Below are 27874 nucleotides of genomic sequence, written 5' to 3' on the forward strand. Positions count from 1 at the left end.
TGGTAGACTAAGGACTTAAAGTAATTAATATTTAGTTTATTAAAATAAAAAAAAATGTGAACTAACATTTTTCTGAAGTTCTGTTTATGTATAGATACTGTTTCATTTCTATCATCACCTGCCCCCTTAATCTTAGTAAAAGGAAGGACATTGGTTCTATGAACCACATTCAGAGCTGTGAAAAAGCATTCGCTGCAGAATTGGTTTCCTGATGGATGCAAGTACACTTCCAAGTAGTAGTTATTTTTTACCCAAAGGGTAGGCCCATTGCAATACCCTGCAGTAGGGTGACAGATGGGGCAATCCAGGCAATCTACTTGTCTCACTACAATTTGCTACATATACTTAGTCCTGAGCCACTTAAAATGAAAATCACCATAAAACCCCACAAGTGAGATATGTGCTGCACTGAATATAAGCATTTAAATGTGGGATTTCAGTTAATTCATTACTGGACAAAGGATTTTTAATTCTGGTTTGCTGTGGGTATAAGTATTGACAAAATATAATAACTGTCTTTTCAACATTTTGAAATCTGTTTTGCCAACACATGAGATGGCAATCAGTGCACCCAGATAGATGAGTTGTTATTTCGACATTGTTTGGCATTATTGCCCACAGTTTACTTAAAATTCAGAAGATAGGCAGAGCTCTTAGTGAAATTTACAATGTTGAAGCCAGGGGGGCCGTTTGTATTCTTTGGATGTGAAGTTCTTTAGCAGTGTCAGGATGATAAACAGAAACTCCATGTTAATCTGACTTGGTAAGGAGCTTTCAGGATTGCAAGTTAGCAGATTCATAATCTGTCTGTTTGTAAACAGATACAGTTGTTGACCTTGTTCATTATGGATGTGCTTTATCACTATAGCTTTAGAGGAGCATAAACCATTTTCCCCATTACCTAAATTGCACAAACAGAAAGGAAAGCGAGCTCTTTCTGACATATATTTTTCAAATAACTGCATTATCCCATAGCTGGAGACTTAGTGCTGTTTTCATGTTCTTATGCAATGCTTTTAATCCTAGTGATCAGCATCCTTTAAGAATTAGAGCATCTAGTTTTTCACTCCTATAATTTTTATGAACATACAGTACACATACACTTACGCTGCTTAAAACCACTATGTGAAATAAATGGATTAATAAGCTATATTTAAGGTTCTCCTGCTGGACTAGTTGTCTCATTCTATAACCTTATATTATTGTTTTTATTATGCAAAATAAATTATGTTCATCATTTAGCTGACTAAGAAAGGGTGATCACCAAACTGTTAAATTCTACCTCTTTAAAGTGCTGAATGTTAATAGGGTTTCTCATTAGAAACTCTCTTGAGAGGCAGTATGACTACAGTATAATTGCTTGAAAGCAAAACATCTGCAAGACAGAAGCAACAAAGTAGACTTGTTTTCTAATAAGGTACTTGAAAAGAATTAAAATTATTATTATTTTACATGCCACAGCAATATTTTTTCAGTCTAGTGACTCGTGTCTTCTGTTCCTCACAGAGAAGGTACCAAATAGAAGTTGCTTAGTGGGAATACCTGAGACTTCTTATTCTTGGAAGTTTCCAAAAAAGTGACAGGTTGGGTAAACCAGTTTCCCTGTTTTTCAAGAAAATAGGGCCAGATTTCACAGACTACATCTTTTTACATTTTCCACTTTCATGCCCTGTCAATCCTTTCTGTACTTGTGTCAACAGTGCTTCAGTCTGTCAGTGCAGTGATGTTATTCTTTTTGCATTTTGCGTGGGAAGTTGGGTGCCTGGGGGGCTTTTCATGCTTCATGCTCATTCAGGGTATTGGCTCTTCATCCATACATTATAGCTGCAGTGTGGGAGTGTAATGGCAACTGTGGATGTGGCTACAGCTCTGTGGTAACTTGTTTTTCTTTTATGTGATCTTTTCACCTCATGATTTAAAAATGGCAAATCCAGAGACAAGTAGCTATTCAGAAGTGCTGTCTGCAGCCAGTTCCCACCACAAATAGAAAAGTAATGTATGTACACTTGTGTTTTTTTTTTTTTTAACCAAAAACATACTTGAAGCTGAACAAACAACAGATGACTGGGTAACATCTTTACCTGAACAGATTTTAAGTGATTTTATATTCCTTGATTTGTGAAATCTATGAAAGTCTTGCAGGAGCTGCTGTATTTCTTTACACTTTAGGAACCACTGCATCTTCTCAAGGAAAAATACTTAAGCCCTGATATTGGGGAGCATTTTGCCCCTGTGAAGATGGCATGCAGCACATTTTGTCCTATCATATTGCTTCTTCCGTTTAGTGGAAAAGTAAAACATAATTGAGTTGCTTTATAGGAAGCTGAAGCATCTGTTTCCCACCTACTTGCTGGCTTGGGTTCATGTGTCTCACATTCCTGACAGCAGCATAGCCTTGCTTCCCTGTGAGACCTGACTGGCAGAAATTTTGGATCTTGCCTTCAGGTGTTTTAGTCCTTCACTGAATCTGTCCTTACTCAGTGTGTTAGAATGCCAACTGCTGCTTTTTTAATTCACACTAAATACCAACTGAGTCTATCAAAGTGAGTGGAACTACTAAAAAAATTTGGAGCAAGTATGTAAATTGAGTTTCAAAATGACAAATGGAAAACAACTGTCTTGCAAGCCTCTATTCCCCCCCCCCCCCCAGCATGTATACGCACATACGTGCACACACACAGTGCCGTAGTGTCTCTCGTAGAAAAATTGCAGTCAGCTGCAATTTGGCTTAACATACTCCACTGCTTCCTACTTTTCATAGAAAAGCTTTGGATCTGAATGACCCATTTTTCTGTATGAAATTGTTGGCTCCAAACCTTTTTGTTGTCTTTTTTCTCTCCTCAACTAACACTAATGATGGTGATGACTGATCTACCTGTTATATAAGGAGCTGGAAAACAGTTTGCAGTATGTTAAAGACCTAAGTGTTTCTTGGGTATGTCCAGTCCAGTTTTGGGGAAATGTCATACATAAATGACAGAGTTCAAGAGAAACAAGGTAAGCAAGTAATGATAAAAATAACGTAATAGAAAGAAACTACTTTTCCTGAGCATGATACACAATGGAAAGTGTTCAGCAGTGTTCAGGACTAGAGAGCCAAGTCATTTTACCTTTCTTCCCTTCTGCTGCTTCTGTAAACACTCAATTCTAACCAGCTCTCTCTAAAACAGAGTTTTGTATTTTTTTGCCTTATCTTGTACATTGTCGTACTACTACATGCTGCCTTCCCTACTGAGAAACTATTTTAGTACAGTGAACAATAAAGACTGCCCACTGTGATGAACGTTGACTACCTAAGAGCAATGACATCCTTCCTGTCTTCACTTCTGAATTTCTGACTGTGCCTCCCAGGAGACTTACATGAAAAATCTCAATAAGAAACCGATTGTCAGTTTTGTTACTTATTCTTAGCTGGTGAAATAAATGGAAAATATCTTAAATAAAAAAAGAAGAAAAGTGTTTGCTTGTTGTGTGCAAAGTAACTAACTGACACAATTAGTTTTGCTAACAGGTAAGAAGAAACTGTTTGCAAGTTAGGATGATTAGAGGAAAAATGTTCTTCTCTGCACAGTGCAGTGATTTTTTTTTTTTTTTTTTCTCCATAGCTGCAAAAAAAAGTATTTTAGTATCTGACTTGTGTGTTATTGCTCCAAGGTGCTTATAAATTCAAGCTGATCAAGACTTCTTATTGATCAGATTTTGATTTCTTCTTTTGGACAAAATAAACCTGGAAATGCTGTATTTACCTTTTTGTAGAAATGTTCTTTGGTTGTATTCAGGTAATTGCAGCAGTAGTTTCTTTAGTTTTGGAATTTCAAATATTTTTAGAAGTAAATTTGTTCCTCTTCTAGTTGTCTGATGCTTCATTTTTATTGAACTTAGTTTTAGTTTTTGGTTTCACTGCTGTTTTTCCTGGTGTCTGAAAACTTTTGTCACAAACCATGGCATTTTGCTTATAAGGATTTTGCAAAGCTCTTTTGCTAGTGTTGCATTCTCTAGTTTTCAAATGCTGGTTTTTTTAAATTATTTTTTTTCTTCACAAAAAGGATATCACCATAACATGGTCTCTTTCAACAGAAGGAGAATGGAAACTGATTTGGAAAAATCATAGGATCAGTTTGATTATCCTACAGCAACAATTTCCTGATTTTTGGTGTTGATGTAGTAAGTTTTTGTTGCAACAAAGATAAACTAAGGTTTTGCCTGTTTCTGTCATGTGGATTGCTTCTGAATCTTTCACATTCAACTGTGCAACAGACATGTTTAATTCCTCTGAGTGTTGCAGAGAAGCAGGACGACCTATTAGATGACCTATCAGGTGCTTGCATCTTTCTCACAAAACCTGTAGTCAAGAGTGGCTTTATTGAGGTTTCAAGCTCTTGGAGGGTAGAGGCTGCATACTATTGTCAAAACAGAACATTTGTACTTTGTTAGGAGGTATTCTCAACTGAATCTTTTGAAGCTGTCTTACCAGATGAATTCAAACCACACCAGGAGATTGTACCTCAAACTCACTAGGTTTATTGAATGTTCTTAACCAATTCTAATCATTTTCCCATATTACCCAAAATAAAGGCATGTTCTGATTGAAAACCCTGAAATACTTACATAATCCTTGACAATAATTGTTTTTCAGTTGTTCTAGTAGCTGTCATACAGTCTCAAGGATCTGCCATAGCCAGTAGATAAGAGACTGACCTCTTGTCCAATAAAAAGAAGTTACGGGTTCATGTGTTTGAAGCTAGTTTCGCAGCCAGGGACCTTATCTTCAGTAGGGCTAGCTAGCATCTGGGCAACCCTTTCCCAAACCCTTCAGAACAATCATCTGCATTTGGTACATCAGGAAACCAGAAGGCCATCGTTCAAGTTGGCGTGCTATGATTGGGATTCATAAGTTACCAGCACTTGAGAAAATGCAGGCCAGTGAGTAATGACTCATGCAAAAAAGGTGTAACTTGATATATTTGAATTGATGCCTCTTAGTATATCTGTTCCAAATATTTTGAGAGCAATGATTAGTTATACGTGGATTTGAGGCAAGAAACAGCTTTCCAAAGAGAAATACTAAATAAATATGGTGAAATCTGAAGCTTTTGATTTCCTCTGCTGAAAATTTGTATTTCAGTGTTAATAATGTACATTTGTGTCACAGTTAAGATTTTGAGAGCTAAACTGAAGATAATCAGGAAGTAATCTACCTTTGCTAATTTGTTTTTGTCTTCCATATAAGCCCACTAGCGATCTCAAAAAAAATCAAACTCCAATAGAATGACAATAGGAAAGAGAAGTAAAAACCAACTAGATGTTGTTATAACTCAGGATTATGGGCTATAGGTTAAGTATTTTGCTTACCCCATGTTTGATTTAAAAAGTAATAAGGCATCTCAGTAAGTCTGATTTGTCTAGTACTGTCTTGGAGATTTTATTCTTCCCTTACAAAATAAAGCTTTTTGGTCTCCACCAATTCACTGCACTTCATCATTTCGCATAATTTGATACCCATACATGTTGTGTTTCTATCAACCTGTCCTGCAGGTGACATGTTGGTATTAACAGGTTTGAAGTTTAGATATGATCATTTGCATCTCAAGAGAAAATCATGGTTATGGAGATCCCTTGCTTGTTTCTACTGGACACCAAGATGATGACAGGTACTATAGAGAGAGCTATGCATATTTGTAGTAGTAACCTATGGATCCCATGATTAACCCTTCATTTCCTCCCACCAAGGCCACTCAAGAGATACTAACAGAGCCTTCTAAACAGTTAAAAAGAGATTTGACGGGTTTTTTGTGGGTACTTGGTTTGTCAATGTTTTTGTTTTATGGCCTGAATGAAAGGGAAAGTAAATATCTTATACCTTTGACAGAAAAAGGGTTTTTTTCCTGTAGAGATCTGATGAGATATTGTACCAATAACTGCCAGATCTTTCAAACTCTTGTATTTTGTCTCAGAAGAGGATCAGTTTCCTTGTCAGATTATGGCTAATAAACTAACCATGTGCAGTGCTCCTTCACCTTCTTGATGTGAAAAATTCTGAAAAGAAACATGACACTTCTGAAGAAATTTCAACAAATTATGGACTATCTATTAAAATTACACTAAAACTTCCCTCATGGTCTTTGCATTTGTTATACCTTTTGTAATCTCTTTGCTGTGGTTCTGTAAATCTCTTCCAGACACAGGTGTACCATCTTTGGGACAATGCTGTTAACATGCTTTAACTTGGTCAGCCCTGAAGTGGTCAAGGAGTTGGACTAAGGTGATCATTGTAGGTCCCTTCCAACTGAACTATTCTACTGATACTACTTCTAACTTGTTATTAACACAAACTTTACATTAGCAATTCTGTTCACCTTTTTAAGCTACAGACAGGTTTTTGTTCTTTCAAGGAAATAAGAGAAAGTTCAATGCGACAGTTTGAAGTAGTTACTCTTCTGTTACCGTGTGAGTCAGATCCTGTCTTTGAAGAAAAAAACCCCGAGATGAATGCATTAAAATAGGGAAGGAAGAGAACAGTGAGTAATGAAACGCATCATCTCTTCTTTGTACTGATACTTACAGAGTTGCTAGAGTAAGATAAGTATGACGTAAGTATGTGTTCAGAGACTGGGCAAACCTGTATTTGCTCAGGACTGTTTAAGACCTTGCTTTTAACTGTCTTTGCAGAACATGAGGTTCTGGCGGTCTAGGTCTGTGCATATCTCAGGTTCTTATTCTCTAGCTTATTATTATCAGCTCTTAGCCTGAAGTCAGCAAAGGTATAACAGCATTACGGTATTTCCTATAGTTCTACATGACAATGATCATGGTGGTAGTAGTAAAACCTTCTGCATTCAGACTACCTGTTGTAGCTTTAATGTCAAATATTCTTAAACCACGCAGATGATGGATGGACTAGATAGTTAATTATTTCTTTGTTAGCCTTAAATCATACAAACTTAATTTTCACATTAAAATATATAAGAAGCTGGCTGAAGCAATCACAGAACACATTAATAATTTTTTTTTGAGAAGTGTGATATATTATTCAGTTTCCAGACTAAAAAACACAAGGCAAGGAATGATAAGCTCTGGAGGAATGCTATGGAAAAGCCCTGAGAGAACAGCAAACTGAATGTTAACTTCTGATGTAGACTGTTGAGGAAGATGAAAGGAAATGTCAAACTGGCATATAGAACCATAGTTGCCATAGGTAAGCTAATAAATAACTTGTATTTTATTCAGTTCTGTATGGAATACTGTCTCCAGTTCTGGACATCCCCACTTTAAAACCCAAAGAAAGACCATCAGAAGCCTAGAAAAACATGACCTCTAAAAAAACCTGAAATCTAAGCGGACATTTGACCTGAGACACGCTTTTTTTGAGAGAGAAGGTAAAGAATTGTGTTCTACATCTGCCTGGGAAAGGGATGAATAATGAGTTAAAGTTGTAGTAGAGAATATTATTTTCAGGAATAAACTTTCAATGTTTAGAATAGCAAAACCATATTTCAGGTTGTAAAACCAGCATCCTTTGAGGTTTGATAGTTAAGCCAATATATATTTGAAATGGCTTAAATACATCTCATTTTGCCTTGGGCAAAGAGTATAAAATAGTCTCCTGATCACTTTTAGCCTTTTATCCCTCTTCTGTGTATACTGAATTTTTAACAGCCCAGTAATCCACTGATTCTTTGTTCCATCTATCTGTCAAACACAGTGTTTCCATAGCTGAGCACAACATAGGATCATAGAATGGTAGGGGTTGGAAGGGACCTTCAGAGATCATCTAGTCCAACTGCCCTGCTAAAGCAGGTCCATATAGACAGGTCACACAGGAACAGGTCCAGATGGGTTTTGAAGACCTCCAGAGAAGGAGATTCCATAACCTCCCTGGGCAGCCTGTGCCAGAGGTCCCTCACAATAAAATAGTTTTTTCTTATGTTTAAATGGAACTTTTTCAGTTTCATCCCATTACCCCTTGTCCTGTCACTAAGTACAACAGAAAAAAGGGATGCCGCAACCTCCTGACTCCGCCTGCTGGCCACACTCTTCTTAATGTATCCCGGGATGCCATTGGCCTTCTTGACCACGAGGGCACATTGCTGGCTCATGTTCAGTTTATTATCAACCAGGACTTTCAGGTCTCTCTCTGCAGAGCTGCTGTCCAGCAGGTTAATCCCCAGCCTGTGCTGGTGCATGGGGTTGTTCCTTCCCAGATGCAGGACTCTGCACTTGTCCTTGTTGAACCTCTGCCCAACTCTCAAGCCGGTCGAGATCCCGCTGAATGGCAGCACAGCCTCTGGGGAATCAGCCAGTCCTCCCAGTTTGGTGTTTGCAGGGAACTTGGTGAGGGTACACTCTGTCCCCTCATCCAGGCCATTGATGAAGATGTTGAACAAGACTGGCCCTGGAACTGATCCCCGTGGAACTCCACTGGCTACAGGCCTCCATCTTGATTCTGTGCCATTGATCACCACCCTCTGGGCTCTGTCATTCTGCCAGCTCTCGATCCACCTCACCGTCCATGCCACACTGCCTGAGCTTTCTGATGAAGATTACTCTAATGTCATTAAATGAATGAGAGTGGGACAGCCACAGTCCTTATGAATGAAAAGAAGTTTTTGGTGTTGATAATATTGGAATTAACCAATAGACTTACTAGCTGATGAGGGAAGAGTGCTTATGGGTAAAAATTAATGGGCAGGGCAAGACAGGTCCACAGGACCGTGACCCTGGATTTCAGGCGAGCCAGCTTTGGCCTCTTCAAAGATCTACTTGGATGGATCTCATGGGATATGATTCTAGAAGATTGAAGTGCCAATGAGAGCTGGTCAATCTTCAAGCACCACTTCCTCGAAACCCAGGATCAGTGTGTCCCAATGCGCAAGAAAGGAGGAAAAGGAGGTAGGAGGCCTCCATGGATGAGCAAGGATCTGCTGGGACAACTCAGGCAGAAAGCAGCCATCTATGAGAGGTGGAAGCAGGGGCTGGCTTCTTGGGAAGAGTATAGGAACATTGCCAGGGCATGCAGGGGTGCAACTAGGAAGGCTAGAGCCCTTCTAGAATTAAATTTAGCCAGGGATGTTAAGGACAGCAATAAGGCATTTTTCAAGTACATCAGCAGCAGAAGGATGGTGAGGGGTAATGTGGGCCTGCTGCTAAACGCTGAGGGTGCCCTGGTGTCTGAGGATGCAGAGAAGGCTAAAGTACTGAATGCCTTCTTTGCTTCAGTCTTTACGGCCAAGGCTGACCCTCGGGAAGCCCAGTCCAGCAAGGATAACAGGATGGCCAGGACAGCAGAGGACTTGCCCTGGGTGGATGGCGGAAGAAGTTAAAGACTTGTTGGCCAAGCTTAAGGCTCATAAGTCAATGGGTCCTGATGGGATGCATCCTAGAGTGCTGAGAGAGCTGGCTGATGTGATTACTAAGCCTCTCTCCATCATTTTTTGAACAATCATGAAGGCAGGTGAGGTGCCTGAGGACTGGAGAAAGGCCAATGTCACACCAGTCTTCAACAAGGGCAAGAAGGATGACCCAAGAAACTACAGGGTGGTCAGCCTCACCTCCATCCCTGGAAAAGTGATGGAACAACTCATCCTGAATGTTATCACTGAACATATGAAGGATAAGATGGTTATCAGGGGGAGTCAACATGGCTTCACCAAGGGGAAATCCTGTTTGACTAACCTGATATCCTTCTATGAATGCATAACTGGCTGGCTAGATGAGGGGAGAGCAACGGATGTCATCTACTTTGACTTCAGCAAGGCTTTTGACACTGTTTCCTATAACATCCCCATCAGAAAGCTCAGGCAGTGTGGCTTAGATGAGTAGACAGTGAGGTGGATGGAGAGCTGGCTGAATGACAGAGCCCAGAGCGTGGTGATCAACGGCACAGAGTCGAGTTGGAGGCCTGTGGCCAGTGGAGTTCCACAGGGATCGTTTGTGGAGTTGTGGCGTCTCCGTCCTTGGAGGTCTTCAGGACCTGACTGGACATGTTCCTATGTGACCTGATCTAGGTGAACCTACTTTTGCAGGGAGATTGGACTAGATGATCTTTGGAGATCCCTTCCAACCCCTACCATTCTGTGATTCTAAGACTTTTAGTAACCAAACTGTCTTCTAAGAAGAAGCATTTGTAATACATTCAGGAATATCAGCATTATCTAATCTTTGGATAAATTAATTAATGATGTAATGACTAAGCATAATACATGTTATTGTCTTTTTATTTTTCTCATTTTGAATATCACAGAATAGATTAACTGAAAGTGCTTGCATACTGATTTAATAAGAAACTGAAATACTGAGATTACCATTTTATATTTTTCATACAATCATGTGACGTCTTTAATTGTAGATGTAAGTAATTGTCATTGGAGCTGTAATTAAAATCAGTATTGTAGCATTAGTTTAGAAGTTGAAATGTGAAAAACAGAATCCATGTATTCTTAAGATGAATCTGCTACTGTTGTTGTCTGTAGCATCTGTAACCAGGTACCAAAAGAAATTGTCATGTCTCTTTTTATAATGGTAGCTAATGAACTTCTGTGTTGACCTTTTACTTTAAGTTGTACTCCCTCTATTCCCTTTTGAATTAGTTTAGATAACTACAGTCAAAGCTCATCTCCATTTCTTCATCCTCCAAAGATTTCTGCCTTTGTTTTGACTGACTAGACCCTCAGATCTGTTTAATTCTGTTCCCTGCCATTGATCGCATTTTGCTGTCATATTTTATTCTGAGGAGAGAGGACTTTTATGTGTTAAAAAATACAGTGCTCGTTAAAAACTGAACTTAGCTTACAGTACCACTATATTTCATAGTAATGCAAGAGAGTACAGGAAAGAAAGCAGTTTATCTGCTTTGGTCACAATAATTGTTTTATCTCTACATCTCTGTTTCTGTGGAATTACTTATGACTGCTGCAGTTCTCCCTCTGCTGCTGTAAATTATGTGACCAGGTTGTATTTTGTCTGCAGCATTAGCAAATAGTATGTAGATATGAGATACAGTTTCAAATGGCTTTTAGTGAGAAGCAGAAGGTGTATTGAGTTTACGTGGCAAGGCTTTGATAGCAGGGAGGGACTGCAGATGTGGTTTCTGTGAGAAGGTTAGAGGTGCTGTCCCCTTGCCTGACAGAGCTAGTTCCAGATGTTGCAAGGACTCAATGCTGACTAAAAGCTAAGCCCATCAGTGGCACTGGTGGTGCCTCTGTGTTAACATATTTAGGAAATGGTAGAAAAAGCCATATGGCAACTGTGAGAGGAGTGGGGCAGAGGGGAAACAGAGCAATAACTCTGCAGACACCAATATCAGTGAAGGAGGAAGGAAAGGAGGTGCTCTAGGTGCTAGAGCAGAGATCCCCCTGCAGCCCGTAGAGGAGACCTTAGAGAAGCATTTTATCTCCCTGTAGCCAGCTGAGGACCCTGATGGAGCAGATACCTGTCACAGCAGGTAGAGGTGCTTTGAAAGAAGCTGAAGTCCACAGAAAGCCCACACAGGAGCAGGCTCTGGCAAGACCTGTGACCCTGCAGGGGACCCATGCTGGAGCAGCTCATTCCTAAAAGAACTGTACTTTGTGGAAAGGATCTGCGCTGCACTGAAGCAATTCTTGAAGAACTACAGCCCATGGGAAGGACCCATGTTGAAGCAGTTGGTGTAGTACTAGGTCCAGTGGGAGGGACCCCATGCTGGAGCAAGGGAATAGCATGAGGAGGAAGCAGTGTCAGAGCTGAAGAGTTATGGGCTTACCACACCCTCTGTTACCCATCTCCTTGTGCAACAGGAGAGAAGATGAAGGAAGTCAGGAGTGAAGTTGAACCTGGGAAGAAGGGAAGGATGAAGAGGTGGGTTTAGATCTGCTTTTATTTTTCACCATCCTACTCTTACAATTAATTGGCAATAAAATGGGAATAATTTCTTCAAGCTAAGTCTCATTTGCCTATGCAGGTGAACAATCTCCCTGTCCTTACCTTGACATAAAAACTTTTCCATCTTATTTTCTGTCCTTGCCCTGTAGAGAAGGGGCATAAGAGAGCAGCTGGTTTATTTAGCTTTGGGGAACATTCAGTTCATGATCCTTTTGTTTCTACTTGAGGTATTCTTGATTGTCCTGGAGAGGAGAGGGGTGGCTAAATAGCACCAGCTTCATGTCTCATAGCAGCTGTAAGTGAGCCAGTCCATGTATCATTCAAGTCTCAGCAGATCTTGTTTTATCATTAATGTTCATTGACTTCTGGTGGGCCTTTGGAAAGGGTTTTTTTTTCGTCTATTTTTTTAGCCCACTATTACTTTCAGCTTCCCACCCTGCAACTTCAGCAGAATAAGAAAAATAATGGAATTCTGATCAGTCTCTGTATGCATGCTGTTTTCTGTTCATAGGCACATCCAGAACTTTATTAATAATAAATAATTGATAGTCCAGCAATTATGCCTAGAGAAGGATAAGCAGTCCTTTTGGAGCTTTTTTTCTGCCTTAAATTTCTAAGGAGCTTAGAATTTAACATGATCTAAAGGGTGTATAGGAATGTCCCTTTATCCTGAAATCATAGGAAGGGCAAATGTGTGTTTTTATCTGTCTTGTTAAATAAATTGATTTTAAAATATGCTCACAGAGAATAGGTTAAGAATTTTTTTTCTCCTGCTATAGTAGTTAAGAGTGATTTTCCTTGAGTTACCTATAGACAAAGGTGGATGATACAGGTGATGCTTATGGACATGGTTCAGTGGTGGACATACCAGTGCTAGATGCATGGTTGGACTTGATATTTAAGGTCTTTTCCAAATTAAACAATTCAATGATAGAGGACACTACATTCCCACGTTGTATATACTATGTGGATTTTGTGGCAGAAGCCACTCTTAGCTGTGACATGGGAAAGATACATATATAATATTATGCAATGTAGGAAAGGAAAGGAAGCAGAAGGAAGTTAGTGCAAATGAAGGATATCATGCAGCTTTGGTAACTGTATTATTTTAAAGAATGAAAGATGAGGGTTTCAAAACACAGGATGAAAGAAGGATTATCAGATGAGGTCACCCAAGCTGTCAGTGGGATGAGGTGGGAAACTGGTAATTCTTTTTTGTTGTTGTCTTAAAACCAGACATATTTAACATCATTCTGGAAGAAGAAAACATCTGTCTGGAAAAGCATACAACAGTTATAATGTAATTAATTTGTAAAGAAAAAAATGGAAGTGTAAGAAGATTAAATTAACAGGATTACAAATGTAATCATAACAAGACAATAGTATTAGATCTTTGGCAACTCTACAGCTGCTGTGAATGACTGCTGACAGATGAAATAATCACTGTTATCAAATACATGAAGCTAACTTCTATATTTCTAAAATACTTTCCCTTCAGATACCAGGAAAAAGACATATTAATGAAAAAATACAGAATTAATACTTCTGAATGAGGGCAGTGTTGCTGCCCTCATGATTTACAGTAAGCAAAATGAATTTTTTGTAAAGTCTCTATACTGAGCTGACCATTAATCAACAACAGATAGTAGCTGGGTTTATGTCACCGTGTAAGAATTGCTGTTAAAGATTTCATTTACATTTCAGATAAATATTTTTTTTACATTAGTAACTACATTTTTTTTCTATCTGAATAGGACTTCATTTTATTGGTTCATTTTTTTTTTTTTTTAATTCATCATTTATTTGTTTAAGGAGCCACTAACAAGTTTGCTGCAAGAGCTGCTGAATTAGGCCTTTAATTCTTTGAATTTTAAGATATACTTCCTTCAAGTGTTAATGTAGCTAAATGAAATAGGAAAGAATCAAGCTAGGCTATATAGAAAATGTGTTGCATTTTGAAGAAGTTACTTGCTTTCATTTGGAAATGGTTGGTTCTCCTATATACTAAAAAGGCTGAAGTTCAGTGATCTGAGACAAGAGTTTCACAGAGCTGAAGGCCAGAGATAATCAGTCTCACTGTTTGTATCCGCAAGCCATTACATTTCTTCTGGTTAACCCTGTATGATCATAGAATCATAGAATGGTAGGGTTGGAAGGGACCTTTAGAGATCATCTAATCCAAGCACCGTGCAGAAGCAGGTCAGTGTAGTGTCTTTGACTAGACATACCTTGTGTTTTTGAAGCACAGCTTTTGAGAGAATGTTGTGCTTCTACCTGAGTATCCTCTACACTGCAAAGGGCTGCTTTCTGTAAAATGATTTCTCACGTTGCTTTGTGCCTTAGTTTTTTTAGACTACTGTGTAAAGTGCTTGGATATATCTTCATATAACTCATCTTTTACTCTGAGCAGTTCAAACTGTTAAACTAAAATAATCTATGCAGTTCCTCAACTATGGAAGAGGGCAAACATCTGCAGGAGAAAGACATTTTCAAGACACAGGGCTGATGCACCAAAAATGTTCTGCTGGGCATCTGTAGGTGACCACAGAATCTTAAGGACTGGAAAGGACTTCAAGAGATCACCTAGTCCAATCCCCCTGCCAGAGCAGGACCACCTAGAGTAGGTCATGCAGGAACTCGTCCAGGTGAGTTTTGAGTATCCTCAGAGAAGGAGACTCCACAACCCATCTGGGCAGCCTGTGCCAGTGCTCCATCACCCTCACAGGGAAGAAATTCTTCTGTAAGTTTCTTTGGAACCTCTTACATTCCAGCTTATACCCATTGCCCCTTGTCCTTTCACTGGCCATCAAGAAGAGCCTGGTTCCAGCCTCCTGACACCCACTCTTCACACCTGTAAACACAAATGAGCTCACCCCTCAGTCTCCTCCAAGCTAAAGAGCCCCACTGCCTCAGCCTTTCATCATAAGGAAGATGCTCCACTCCATCATCTTAGTGGCCCTGTGCTGAACTCTCTCCAGCAGCTCCCTGTCCTTGAACTGAGGGGCCCAGAGCTAGACACAATAATACTTTTCCTTTTTTCATCTTTTTGTGTGTTTAAGGGTGTTGGTGAGTTTATCGGAATGTTGAGTTTTTTCCTATGCACCAGCAAATCAGTAACTTTTAATAAGGTACAGTATTTAGGTTTAATGCTATATCATTGAGACATGCAGATTACCAAGATTATATGTTATTAATGTCCAGTAGTACTGGATGGAGTGGTTCAAAAGGCCTCAACTGTCTAAAAGTACAGTTTAGGAAAGTAAATGTAATATGGTTTAGAGGGTGATTTAACTGAGTACAGGAAAGTGTTTGGGTAGTATTGCAGTCTTTTGGAGGAGTCCATCAGCATAGAGGCCTGCCTTTGGGGTGAGAGTATAAAGAACTTGTAGCAATGTGTTTGTTAAATATTGTATGGGCACTTTATCAAGTTTGAATAATTTTTAGGAGCCTTAGATTCTTGTACTTCATTTTTTTTTTAATTTATTTTTTTAAAGTGATTATGATGAACAGAGTACAGCAGTAGCTGGTTTTGTCCCCTGGGTGACTGCTTTGTGGCAAGGATTTAACAACATTTCTAGTTAATGTTACACTTGGCTTGTCTGTTGATGTGTTTCTCAGTAGTCTCTTTCCAGGATAGCCTGAATTAACTGACAAGTCTTTCTTAGAATTTTCCATTCTGTTTTACTGCAATCATGATACTTATATCAAAAGCCATCGCATATTACCCAGAATGTGACTGTATATCAAAGCTTTCCTGAAGTGCAAAAATTGGTTCATCCCCATTAGCTCTTATTGTCAGTTCATCACACTGTAACTTAAGTAAGCATGGCTTGTTTTGTGTTCATTTTTACTTGCTTAAGTACTGGAGTTCTTGCTCTTATTTCTAATTTTTATATTTTTCTAATTCAATTGTTTACTTCAAAAAAATTCCATATAGTGATGCTGTTAATGAATGGCTTACATATTCCTAGTGTCCCCGATGCTGTGAGTACTGACACTCCCTTTGCATTCTTTAGGTTGTTTCTTTTGAAGTGGTAAAATTCTATGTATAGTTCTTTTTATTTCAGAGCTAACAGTTCTCAAAACCTTTGAGCTTGTTTGCTGTTTTGTGACTCAGTATTTTCCACTGTCTATAGAACTTATAGTTTTCTACCCTTCTTGAGGCTTATTGTGCATCACCGTGTTTAATTTCTCAGGTTATCATTTGCCTATTGTTCCCTCCTAGATTTCAATATCTTCCAATTCAACCAAGTCAATTTTTATCTTGACACATTTTGTTCTTGGTTGCTTTTAGTCTTGTATGTAAATAGCCTGAATCTACCTCTTCCCGGAGGAATTTAGTATAATTTGCTTCTCCAAACTTTCAGAATGGAAATATGAAAGTGTTCGCTTCTTGCTATTTCCTGAAAACAAAGAATCATCAGTAGTCATCCCGTCATTATGTTGTACCAGCGATGTATGTTAATTACTGCTATTTCAACCATAATTTCACAGTATCTTCCACTTTTTTTGATCTTTATACAGAGTCATAAGATCACAGGATAACTTAAGCTGGAGGGGACCTCAGAAAGGCTCTAGTCCATCCTTCTGCTCAAAGCATGTTTGTTTTCAATCAGATAGATTTGGAGAAGGTCGGAGGAGAGAGGCTGCAGAACCTTTCTGGGCAATATGGTTTGCTGCTTAACTGTGACCATGGTAAAAAGCACCTCTTTTATATCCAGTCACAGCTTCTTATTTCAGTCCATGCTACCGTCTCTCTTCTTTCCCCTATACAATTGCTGTGAAGAGGCTGGCTCTATCTTCTTGACCTCCCTGTTGGTGCTAGGAGCCATTACGTCGCCTGAAGCCATCACTTCCCCAGCTCCCCCACCCTCTCCTACAGGGAAGGTGCTCCAGCCTGACTAGCCTGAGGCCCTACGCTGAACTCACTCCAGTTCATCAGTGTCCTTCTTGCACTGAGGGCAGGTTGGAACTGGATGCAGTATTTCAGTAGCAGTCTGGTGATCGTTGAATAAAGGAGGATGATCCCTTCCCTCTGTCTGCTGGTTATACTCCTGCTAATAAAGTCCAGGATACTGTTTGCTATCTCTGCTGGTTCATGCCCAGCTTGCTGCCTGTGGAGCCTCCCACACAGGCAGTGCCCAGTCTGTGCCATTGCAAGAGTTTCTTCCTTCTCAAGTGCAGGACTTGTATTTGTCCTTGCTGAATTTCATAAGGTTCCTGTCAGCATATCCCTCCAGCTTGTCCAAGTCTACCTGAATGACAGCCCTGGCCTTAAGCAGATCACTGATCTCTCCTAGTTTGGTACCACCTGCAATGACGGTGTAGTCCCGTGTCTACTCCAGGTCATTGATAAGGGTCATCTTCTGTAATTTTGTATGAACAATTTGTGCCACATTTGTCATGGTAATACAATCATTTCTTAGCAGAAAATATTTTTGTTTTTGATGGTTTTGCTCAGATTTGTGTGAGTTTGAGTGGTCACTCTGAATCTCAGTAAATTGGTTTTAAATGTATTTGGTGTAAGTAAAAAAGTGTACTCAGTTTTTTGGGCCAGTTTTACAATATAAAATGGCATCTTTAAGACATCATTTTAGAAGTCACTGTTGTTACTAGGAAGTTCCTCATTTTGGAAGCTGTAGCTTTCAGAACTTATCTCCAAGCAGACTAATGTTCTCATCTGCTCCAGTGCAAAGTGAGTCTGCTTACTTTAAATAGTCTTTCTTAGCAGTTTAATTTGTCTGTCTAGAAGAGAATGAAGACAGTTGTCCCAAGCTATTTTTCCATATTCCCCTGGGAGTGATACCTTCCACTAGAGAGAGATGAGGTTCAGCCAGAAGGCAGTAGCTGATACACAGATACCTCACTAAGCCATTGAGATGCTGTGGAAGACATTTCTGTGCAAGGGAAAAAAAGCCCAAATAAACATTTAATTGTAATATATTTTGTGACCATATCAGTCTTTTTTTTTTTTTTTTTTAATTCCAAAAAGTATATAGTTGTTCCCCAGAAAACAAAGGCAGGTGATATTGCCAGCCAAGTTTCTACTGAAATAGGTAACAATATATCCAACATTTCGCTTTTCTGATTTTTGCACCAGTCACCTTTAAGAGAAGATGCTTCAGCTACTCAGCAGTTTTATACCTGTTGGTTTTCCTCAAATAGTTTGTCCTGGTTTCTGAGAAACTGCAGTACCTTATGTCATCACCATCATTGTTATTTATATTGAAGAAGAGGCAGAAAGCATCAGAGTTAAAGCTCAGTTAAAGTGCTTTATGAACATAATGGCAATCTTACCTACTAATGTAAGATTCTTAAAATATAATACATGCTTGTGAGGGGTGTTCCTTAGTGGAAACAAAGATGATAATCAAATGATTGAATAAACTATGGTTAAAATTTTCGCTGTCCAAGTTCCACCGATGCTACTGGGATCATAAGTGACTGTGGTATTTTCAAATATGGGGCTTGGACTTTCAGGCCACAGTCTAGCTACTTCTGAACATTACATTAGGGAACTTGAACCTTGGTGCTTCAAAGAGAAAATGAATGCCTGACGCAGATCTTTGTAGTAGTGCATTTGCAGATGTAGGCTCCATACTGTATAATCAGCTGTCTAAATGGCTTGAGATACTTAATGTGTGCGCTGGGGCAGAGGCTGAGTTGCAGTCTGTAATCTCATCCATGCTATCTCTGAGCTGTATATCTGACAGTGCAGGCATAGCTTAGGCTCCTAGTTAGCCTGACAATCACAAATGGGGAACTGGAGTGTGATTTCCCAAGACATACAGGGAATGTACATGCCCCGAATCCATTTATATTCAATTGGAGTGGACACTTGGCTTACTTAGAGGCTTTAGAATTTCCTAATCAAGACAGCTAACTTGAAGCATGTGTTTGTTATGCTCTCAGTGTGGAGAGAGTGATGTTAGTGAGTGGCAGGGAGAATAATTGCATGGGAAGGAAAATGTACTTTAGGCTAATGATATTTGTGCTGCTTGCCCAGCTGTAAGCCTGTGATTCTGGAACAAGGGGGCATGGAAAGGAAGAGGGAGGTTCCCTTTGACTCTTCACAGCTGTACAAGCAAAGGAGTCACATTAAAACAAAAAGCCCTACACAAAAACAAAATAGGAAATGCTTTATGAGCAACTGGTAAATTGAGACAAAAATGTCAGTCTCGAAATGTGGTACTGTGAAAATACCAATTCCTTGCCAGGAGGTAACAAGACATTTTACCTGGTTTCATTTAATCTGATATGACATGGAGATGTGAAGTCCCCTTGAGCATCTTAAAAATTTAGGAGGGAACGGTTTGTAGACAAAAATCCTCCTGTCAGTCAAGATCATGTAATCACAACTTCTTCCTGATGAACAAAACATTTGTATTTAGATTCCACAGATACATTTAAAAAATCAATTAAACTAGAAGAGAATTTTTTTATTTTGTAAGCTGTGTCTTTTTGCTTTAAATTCAGCCTTTGGGAATTGGGCAGGAAGGTTTCATCAGCATCAAAATTATATGTTGTATGGGCAGTGGGAGTGTGTGATGGGAGAAGTGAATCAAAGATGGGAGCTGCTGCTGTTCTGTGGGAAGGGACCTGATGGGGCCAAGCCTGAAGCTGGATATCCTGGTTCCCAGTAGCTATTTAGCTGCTTTGTAGGCAGTGAAGGACCAGAGTGCTGTGAACAGGTGCTGCAAAGGGGACTGCAAAGAGCTGCCCAGGCTGCTCTTCAAGGTTGGTGTTCCCAGTTTTTGCAGCAGTCTGAGTCTCTGCTTCCAGTCCTGCTGGGAGCTGCTTCTGGTACGTTCACATCCAGATTGCTGCTGGGAATGACCGACTCCTGCTTTAGGAAGAAGGGTAAACTCATGGGTAGCAGCAGTGTGACACCCTTGTAACAGACTTTTGCAGCAAGGACAAAGACCATCTCTGCTTAACCTTGCCTATGGTGGCTTAAAGGATGTACAGTGATAGCCTCAACACCCCATGGGGCATGTTTCCTGGCACTGACTTGTCCGTGGCATGTTGAAGGTCTCAACCCATATGGCTCACCCAGGGAGACTGCTGCTGACCTGGTGTGAGACTGCAGAGCACTTGGGGCCTCTTCTGGGCTTGGAGTGATGGAGGACTCTCCTGGGGAGAAGAACACTGAGCAAGGTGCTGACTTGCTGGAGAAGGAGCGAGTGAGGAGGAGATACTGGGGATATTTTCAGAAACTCTGCAAAGATAAGAGCCTGAGCTATGCAAAATGAGGAAGAAGGGACAGATAAAGACCATGGGTGAGCAAGTAGTGGAGGCTGGCTATAACGACAGAACAGAAAAAGCGAATGACTTCAGGAAACAGAAGAAAGATTTCCACTGCACCTTACCAAAAGCAGATAGCATGGGGAAAAATGGGAGGAATTAAGAATTCATGCATAATTGCAGCACTAAGACCCTATTGGGATTACAGGTAAGTATTGGGATAGCTCTCATGACTGCAGTGCTGCTTTTGGAGAATAGTGAGAAGATCAGGGAGGCAAGTGAGGAAGAGGGGTTCTGTACAAAGGAGTGGCCTGAAAGCTGACCAGGCTGAAACACAGAGAAGAGAGACCAAGATGGGGGAAGCAGGGGCAGACTACTTGGGAGCTGACATTGGACATTTAGGAACACAGACAGGAAACCCAAAGTACATCTGGAATTGAAATTAGTTAAGGAGTTGAAAGGTAACAAGGAAATTTTCTGTTAAGTACATTGGTAGCAAAAGGGAAAGCAAGGAGAGCTTTGGCCCATTGCACTGTGTGGCCATGTGGAGAAAAGGCCTGCAATGCCTGTTTTGCCTTGAATTTATCCACACGACTTCCAAGCGTCTGAGCCTTCTAGCAGAGTGAAGCAGTAACTGCAGTAGATGAAGGCAGCATTAGGGATCAGTTAGTCCACTTCATGTACACAAGTCCAGGTGAGATGTAGTCAAATTGTTGAATAAATTGGCTTCTGCTGTTGTGAGGCTGCTGCTGTTCTCATCTTTGAAAATTGTGGCAACTATGGGAGATTTCTTGATAACTGGAAAACAGCAAACATCATACCCAGCTAGTAACTAGTGAGGTCTGTCTGGATTCAATACTGGGACCAACACTGCTATATATCTCCATTAATTACATCAGTGATGGGCTGGAGTGCAATCTCAGCAAGTTTATGAATGACATCAAATTGTAGGCAGCAGTCAATGTGCTAGAGGGCAGTGTCTCCTCTTCAGGGGGCCTGGGCAAGTTTGAGAAATAGGCTGACAGGAACTTCATCAAGTTCAGCAAAAGCAAATGCAAAGTGTTGCCCATGGGATAGAACAACCCTGTGTGAAAGGATGAGCTGGTGACCAACTTCCTGGGAAGCAGTGCTGTGGAAAGGGATTGTAGAGGTCTTGTGGGCAACGATTTGGGCATGAGTCATCAGTGTGCCCTTACGGCAAAGAAAGCTACTTGCATCCCTTGGCTGCATGGATGAGAGTGTAGCCAGCAGGTCAGGGAAGGATCCTTCCCCTTTTTTGGCATTTGTGATACTGGCTGTGGAGTGCCATGTGCAGTTTTGGGCTTCCCAGAACAAGAAGGATGTTGAAATACGCAGCTCAAAGGAGGTATCAGGGAGCTATAGCATGTGGTATACAACATGATGCTGAGAGCTGGAAGCCTTAGGAAGAGATGGCCCAGAGTTTAGTGCTGTCAATGAGTACATGAAAGGAGGACATAGAGGATTATAAAGAGACAGACTTTTCCCAGTGATATGATAAGAGGCAGTGAACATAAGTTGTAACATGGAAAATTCTGATTAGGTATTAGAAAAAGGGGTGTTAACCGTGATGGTGGTGAAGTACTGGGTCTGGTTGTCCAGAGAGGTAGTAGAGATGTTCAAGGCTCACTTGGACATATCCCTGAGTAACCTAATCTGATTAAGCTTGCTTTGAGCTGAAGGTTGGACTAGGCAGTTATTCTATAACTTTTTTAATATAAAGGTTAGAATTTCTATCTATTAAAATAATAACATTTCTGTGGGTCATACATAATAGACCCACTCCAGGAAATTTCTTATCCACATTAATGGTTTATTTCTGGAAAAATGACTAATTTACTAAGGTGGTTATTCAACAATTTGAGCACGAAAATACATTTAAGATGTAGATTTGTATGGCTGGCAATTCAGGAAGATCTTGTTTGGTTGCATTGAGGCACATGAATTTTACTCGGGCGTATGAGTTCTCCTTTCAACAGTAGTGTTTTAGATATTACTCTATCAGATAGCATTATATCTAACTCTTTTGTTGAATAACTGCTCTAACAATCTCAACTTTAAGCCATATCAGCAGGTTTTAGTCTTAGATTTTTTTTTTTTAACATTTATCTTTTGTTTGTTAAACTTTACCTAGTTTTGCTAACCTTTGCATAAAATTGCCAGATATTCTCTGATGTTGCCCTGGAAGATATTTACTTATGTGCTTATTGTTCAGGATATTAAAATCAAGGTCCTGAGTTGCTTGGTCTGAAAATCTCTCTCTCTGTCTCTTCTCATCCAGGTCAACAGAAACAGCCTTGTTCAGAGCAGTGCATTCATAAATGTGAAACAAGCCTGCACCACCATGTTTGCCACTAAGAGGTCAGTTTTCACCTTTGTTGTTATGGTTTTCATCTCCAAAAAATAGTACAACTGTTGTGACTCTAATCTAAAAATTTTAAAATTTCCAAATCTGTTGCTATAAAAAATACATCAACTAGATATATTGCTCTATTTAATATTTTGATGGAGTTTCATTTGCTGTACAGCTCTGACTGTGTCATACAGGCCCTGTAGCACACAGACAAATAGTATCCCCAAAGCATTATGGGTTATAGCAAGACTGATGAAGAAGATACTGTACTAGTGCTGGAGAGCATCTCTCCTGCTTTCTGCTTACCGAAAATAACACCAGGACAGCAAAGCACTGGTATAAGATAGGTTCTTTTCTGCCATTTTAGGGAGTCCATGCTGAATATAAGGCAACCTTCACCTCTTATTCTGCATGATGCAATGTCATACCATAAATGTCTCAAAAAAATCAACATTTTTTAATCCATACTTTTTACTTCCTGCATCTTTGAGTGCTCTCAAGAAGAGTGTGGGCAGCAGGTCAAGGGAGGTTCTTCTCCCCCTCTACTCTGCCCTGGTGAGGCCTCATCTGGAGTCCTGTGTCTAGTTCTGGGCTCCTCAGCTCAAGAGGGACAGGGAACTGCTGGAGAGAGTCCAGCGCAGGGCCACCAAGATGATCAGGGGAATGGAACATCTTTCATATGAGGAAAGGCTGAGGGAACTGGGACTGTTTAGTCTGGAGAAGAGGAGATTGAGGGGAGATCTTATTAACATTTATAAATATCTAAAGGGTGGGTGTCAGGAGGTTGGGACATCCCTGATTTCTATTGTAGCTGTCAACAGGACAAGGGGTAATGAGATGAAGCTGGAATACAAAAAGTTCCACTTAAATATAAGAAAAAACTATTTCACTGTTCAGGTGAGGGAGCAGTAGAACAGGCTGCCCAGAGGGGTTGTGGAGGCTCATTCCTTGGAGGTCTTCAAGACCCGCCTGGACATGTTCCTATGTGACCTGATCTAGGTGAACCTACTTCTGCAGGGGGGTTGAACTGGATGATCTCTAAAGGTCCCTTTCAACCCCTACCATTCTGTGATTCTTCTTAAGGATCAGGTATCCTGCATCTGTTAGCAGACAGCATGGCCTTGTTTCCCTTGCAGTTTCTGCAGACGTACAAGCTGTCACAGTACTCTGAAGCACCTTGCTGTGTACCAGCTTCTGCACCTGTGGGCCTTCTTCAGAGGAGTGGCATTTCTGTGGAGCAAAGATGGTATAGACTACTCCTTGCCTCTCTGAACTCCTTGATTTTTTTTTTTTTTTTTTTTTTGGTTGTTGGTAGGATTTTAGGTTTTTAGTTCAAACGAGTCAAGGACTTCAACACTTGTGCCCTAGTCACATGTCAGCCTAGTGAAATGCTTGCCCATGCAGTGGCAGAGCATCTTTACTCTCGTACCTGGAGAAGTATCTCACCTCTCTGAGTTTTCAAGAGGAGAGAGGTTGCCCTTCAGGAGTAGCACATATGAAGCAGCATCTTGCGTGCCTGGGGGAATCAAGAGTGGCAAATAATAAGAAAAGCAGCAGCTTAGTTTTATAAAGCAGCTTCTGCACCAATTGCACAAGGCTTCAGAGTGAGCTGTGGCCTTGTCTGAGTGAGGGTTCTGTCAGGGGCTTCCTAATCCCCTGTGCTCCTGCAAGCATGAACATTGCTGCCTCACACAGCAGCTAATTCAATGGAATGTCTTGTGTCTGTCTGAAGGGCTATTAGTATCTGACTCCAGATTCTGTTAGCTTGTATACAAAATGCAAATGCAGTACACTTTTAGGGTAACTTTTCAGGAAAAGGAAACTTTGGTCTTACTTATAGGTAAGTACAGAATCCATTGTTTGATGAATCAATGCAATGAGTTTAAGATAACTGTTGATAAGGATGTGGTAATGGAATTGCAGACTTACCATTTGAGGATTTCTGCTTTTAAATGATTGCTTCTGCAGAATATTAACACTCAAGTTAACCAAAGAAGTTCTGCTAAGTTAAATAAATGATTATTTTCCATTATATTCAGCTGTGTTAATTATTTTGCCACTGTTTAGTATTATCCCATATGAATTGTTCCTTTTTTTTTTTTTTTTTTTTACTCTCAGGGTAACAACTGTCTTTTCTTATCAGAAAGCTTCTGTTATGTGTTGATGGCTGCTTTGGTGCTTCGTCAAGGATGGCCAGGTTGTGTGAATGGCAGTGGTGACTACCTTGGCCAGTGGTCCAAGAGTTTAAAAACACAATGAGCTGTTGTTTCTGGAAGCAAATAGTTTTCTTTCCAAATCGTGTTCTGGTCAGCCATCCTGGAAAATAACAGTACATTTTCTTATGCCAAGTCTGCCAGCAGCTATTTGAATCTTGTGATAAATAGAAAAAGAAACCTTTCTTGCAGTGCCTACTTATATTGGCATGTTTATAATCTTAGACATTAACTAAGTTGAGCAAGTAATGTGACTGGTGTAGAAGGAAGATGAAGAGATTGGAAATGCACATCAGCCTTTTAGTCAGTGACAGTTACTGGCTTCCTATTCTTATATGTGGTTTTGATTAGAATGTTAAGGAAATAGTGTTCATTTATAAGCTCCTGATATGAACAGATTGTAGTCTTTTCAAGATAATATAAGCCTGGTTTCTTCTTTCTGCAAAGAGGCTATGTTAACACATGATTTCTAAATGTTATGTTTTTTATTGGCATTAGTCCTTGGCTGTTCCTGTGTTTGTTCTGATACTTCTGCTAGGTTCTGGAGCATGGACAGTGGATGGCTATGAAACTCTATCCATTATGAAACACTAAGAGCATGTGTCAAAATTCTTTGCTTTGGGATTTTTAAATGCAGAAAAATAATTATCTGTTTGGACCTAACTTCACATAGTGCTCACTATCCCCTCCTTTTGCTTTTTATTTGGTAGTGACAGTACTTGAATAAAGCTATGATATGCTTTGTCTCTTCTACTCTGTTATGGAATTAACTTTCTTACTGATGAATTTTGCTATGGTAGTGAACTGCAAAATAATATTGATTGATATGGACTCTTAAGTTTACAGCTGTTTCCTAAATATGAACTTGCAATGTTTTTCACTGTTTTATTGCTTCAAGGCCTGGAGGCTGAATAATGCGAAATGATAAGGCAGCTGTGGGACTTGGTTTGTCATTCAACTAGAACAGACAGTCTAGTGTACACGTGTATATAGGGCAACAGAATGTTTAACATCTCATATTGACTGTCTCTTGGTTTTCAAGGTGGGTTTTTTTTCCCTTTACATGCCCAGCCATTTAGTTTCAGCCCCTATCATGCTTAGTGAGAGCTCAGATTTATTAAGAGATCACATAACTCATCAGATGGGGTAACTCAAGCCTTCAGTGTGTATATATTTCCTCTGTTAGAGAATTCATCTTTCCAACATGAACTGTGGCTCACTTCTCTCAGCATTTGTTCTAAATGTGGTAAGCAAGAAAGAAAGTGGACCTGAGTATGTTGATCCAGTTGTGAATGATTGCTTACTTACATCATCAGGGAAGATTTTTATTCTTCATCTTAAATATTCACAGTATTCCAGGGCCAATTGATCCAGGATGTAGGCTGTGAGTTCTCTTCATTTCTTGACAACTTTATGTGTTTGTATCTGCAGAACTTAACCATGCAGCAGTTACATGGGGAAATTAACCATGCAGCAGTTACATGGAGGGAGGAGATTTTTGATCATTTTACTTTCTTTGGTAATAATAAAATTAACCCCCAAAATAACAATATTTAACTAATGAAGTAGTAAGATAACAGAAACTTGATTTGTCATGGATCTGCAAAAAAATTCATGAAGAGTTTACAGATTGTGGTGGATTCACCTCAGCCACCAACTCTACAACTCCAGCGATGCTCACTCACTTCACTCTTCCATGGGAGTGAGAGAAAAGAGAAGGAAGGTAAGAAAATTGGATCAAGATAAAGACAGAGTAATGGGTGAAGCAAAAGTGTACAAACAAAGGAAAATAAGAAATTAATTCCCTGCTTTCCATTGGCAGGCAAATGTTTAACCAGTTTCTGGAAAGCAGGGCCTCAAGACATGTAATGGTAACTTTAGAAGGCAAATGCCGTAACACTATGTGTCCCTGCTTCCTTCCTCTTTCCTTCAGCTTTTATTGGTGACCACAACATCATATGGATGTGGAATATCCTTCTGATCACTTCTGGTTGTGTCCCACCTTCTTGCCCACCCCCAGCCTACATGGCGGGGATGTGGGGACAAGACAGGGACAGAGTAGAAAACACAGAATGACTCGACACTGTGTAAGCAATAGCCAAGATGTTGATGTGTTATCAATACTGTTTTAATCACAAATCCAAAACACAGCACCATACAGGCTGCTATGAAGAAAATTTAACTCCATCTCAGCCAGACTCGGTACAATGTAAAAAGCCCAGTCATTGTCATGTACTGGAGCTTAAGCTCTAATGAAATGGTTGCATATATAACAAAATATAGAAAAGACATATTTTTAGTTTACCAGTCTGCCTAATAGAAATTTTGCTTCCTATACATACAAAATATCACAAAAAAATAAGCTATGTGAACAGCTTTTAAAGATTTACTTCAAGCAATTACATCCTTAATTATAGAATATGAATTTGTATTTGGACATAATATATGTTTTTACAATTTAAAATAAGACATTTAGATCTGTTTATATTAACTGATTAGTATTTTCTCAAGTATATTTCTACAAAAGTCTATTTTACAGTGAGACTCTGCCTTGTGTAGAGCCTTTCAAAGATGTGTGCATAAGCCAGCCAGCCAACCTGGCATGTATCTTTTTGTTACAGAAAGTTGTCTCCATTTTAACACCAACTCAGGCTGTAGCTTTAGTACTCAATTATTTAAGTTTCTTATTGTGTTTCTTTGCTGTATCTTGCAGTTTTTGTATCTTATTATTGCCTTCAGATTCTTTAATTATAGGATTACACTTGTACTTCAGTTACAGCCTTTAATACTGCAGCTCCTTCTTCCAAAGTGTCTGGCACTTGACATTACAAAGAGGATTAATATCCTCTATCCTAATATCTCAAAGACTGGATTTTTTTTTGTGTATGTGTTTTTCTTTGCACTAGAATACTGGCATGTTTACTTACTTTTCCAGGTGACCTCAAAAAATTAATGTGTGAGTAAAACTGCAGACACCTTTCTTGTTGTGCTACCAGTTCCCTTATACTTTAGAAGATTCGGGAGGCACAGTTTCTGAGCAAGACCCTTAAGATACGTTGTGCATGTGGCTGCGCTCTTCAGGAGTGTGCTCCCCATTACACTCTGTCCAAACTCTTGCTGATGGGCAAAACCCTGGCATTTCTAAAGTCAGTGAAATTCTTTTTTGCTTTTTCTAGAAGTCAGGATTTCA

General features: G+C 39.7%; 1 protein-coding gene across 3 annotated transcripts in view; it reads left to right on the forward strand.

Moving 5' to 3' along the window:
* The window catches only part of OXR1 (oxidation resistance 1), a 264521-nt gene that overhangs the window by 16688 nt on the left and 219959 nt on the right, over positions 1-27874 (forward strand). For all 3 annotated transcript variants that reach the window (XM_061995217.1, XM_061995219.1, XM_061995220.1), the window contains exon 2: positions 22400-22479. In XM_061995217.1, coding sequence (XP_061851201.1) covers positions 22463-22479 — 17 coding nt within the window. In that variant the 5' untranslated portion in view covers positions 22400-22462. The remainder of the gene's footprint in view (positions 1-22399; positions 22480-27874) is intronic.

Source organism: Colius striatus, chromosome 4 (genome assembly GCF_028858725.1).
Source record: "Colius striatus isolate bColStr4 chromosome 4, bColStr4.1.hap1, whole genome shotgun sequence".
Classification (NCBI taxonomy): Eukaryota; Metazoa; Chordata; class Aves; order Coliiformes; family Coliidae; genus Colius; species Colius striatus.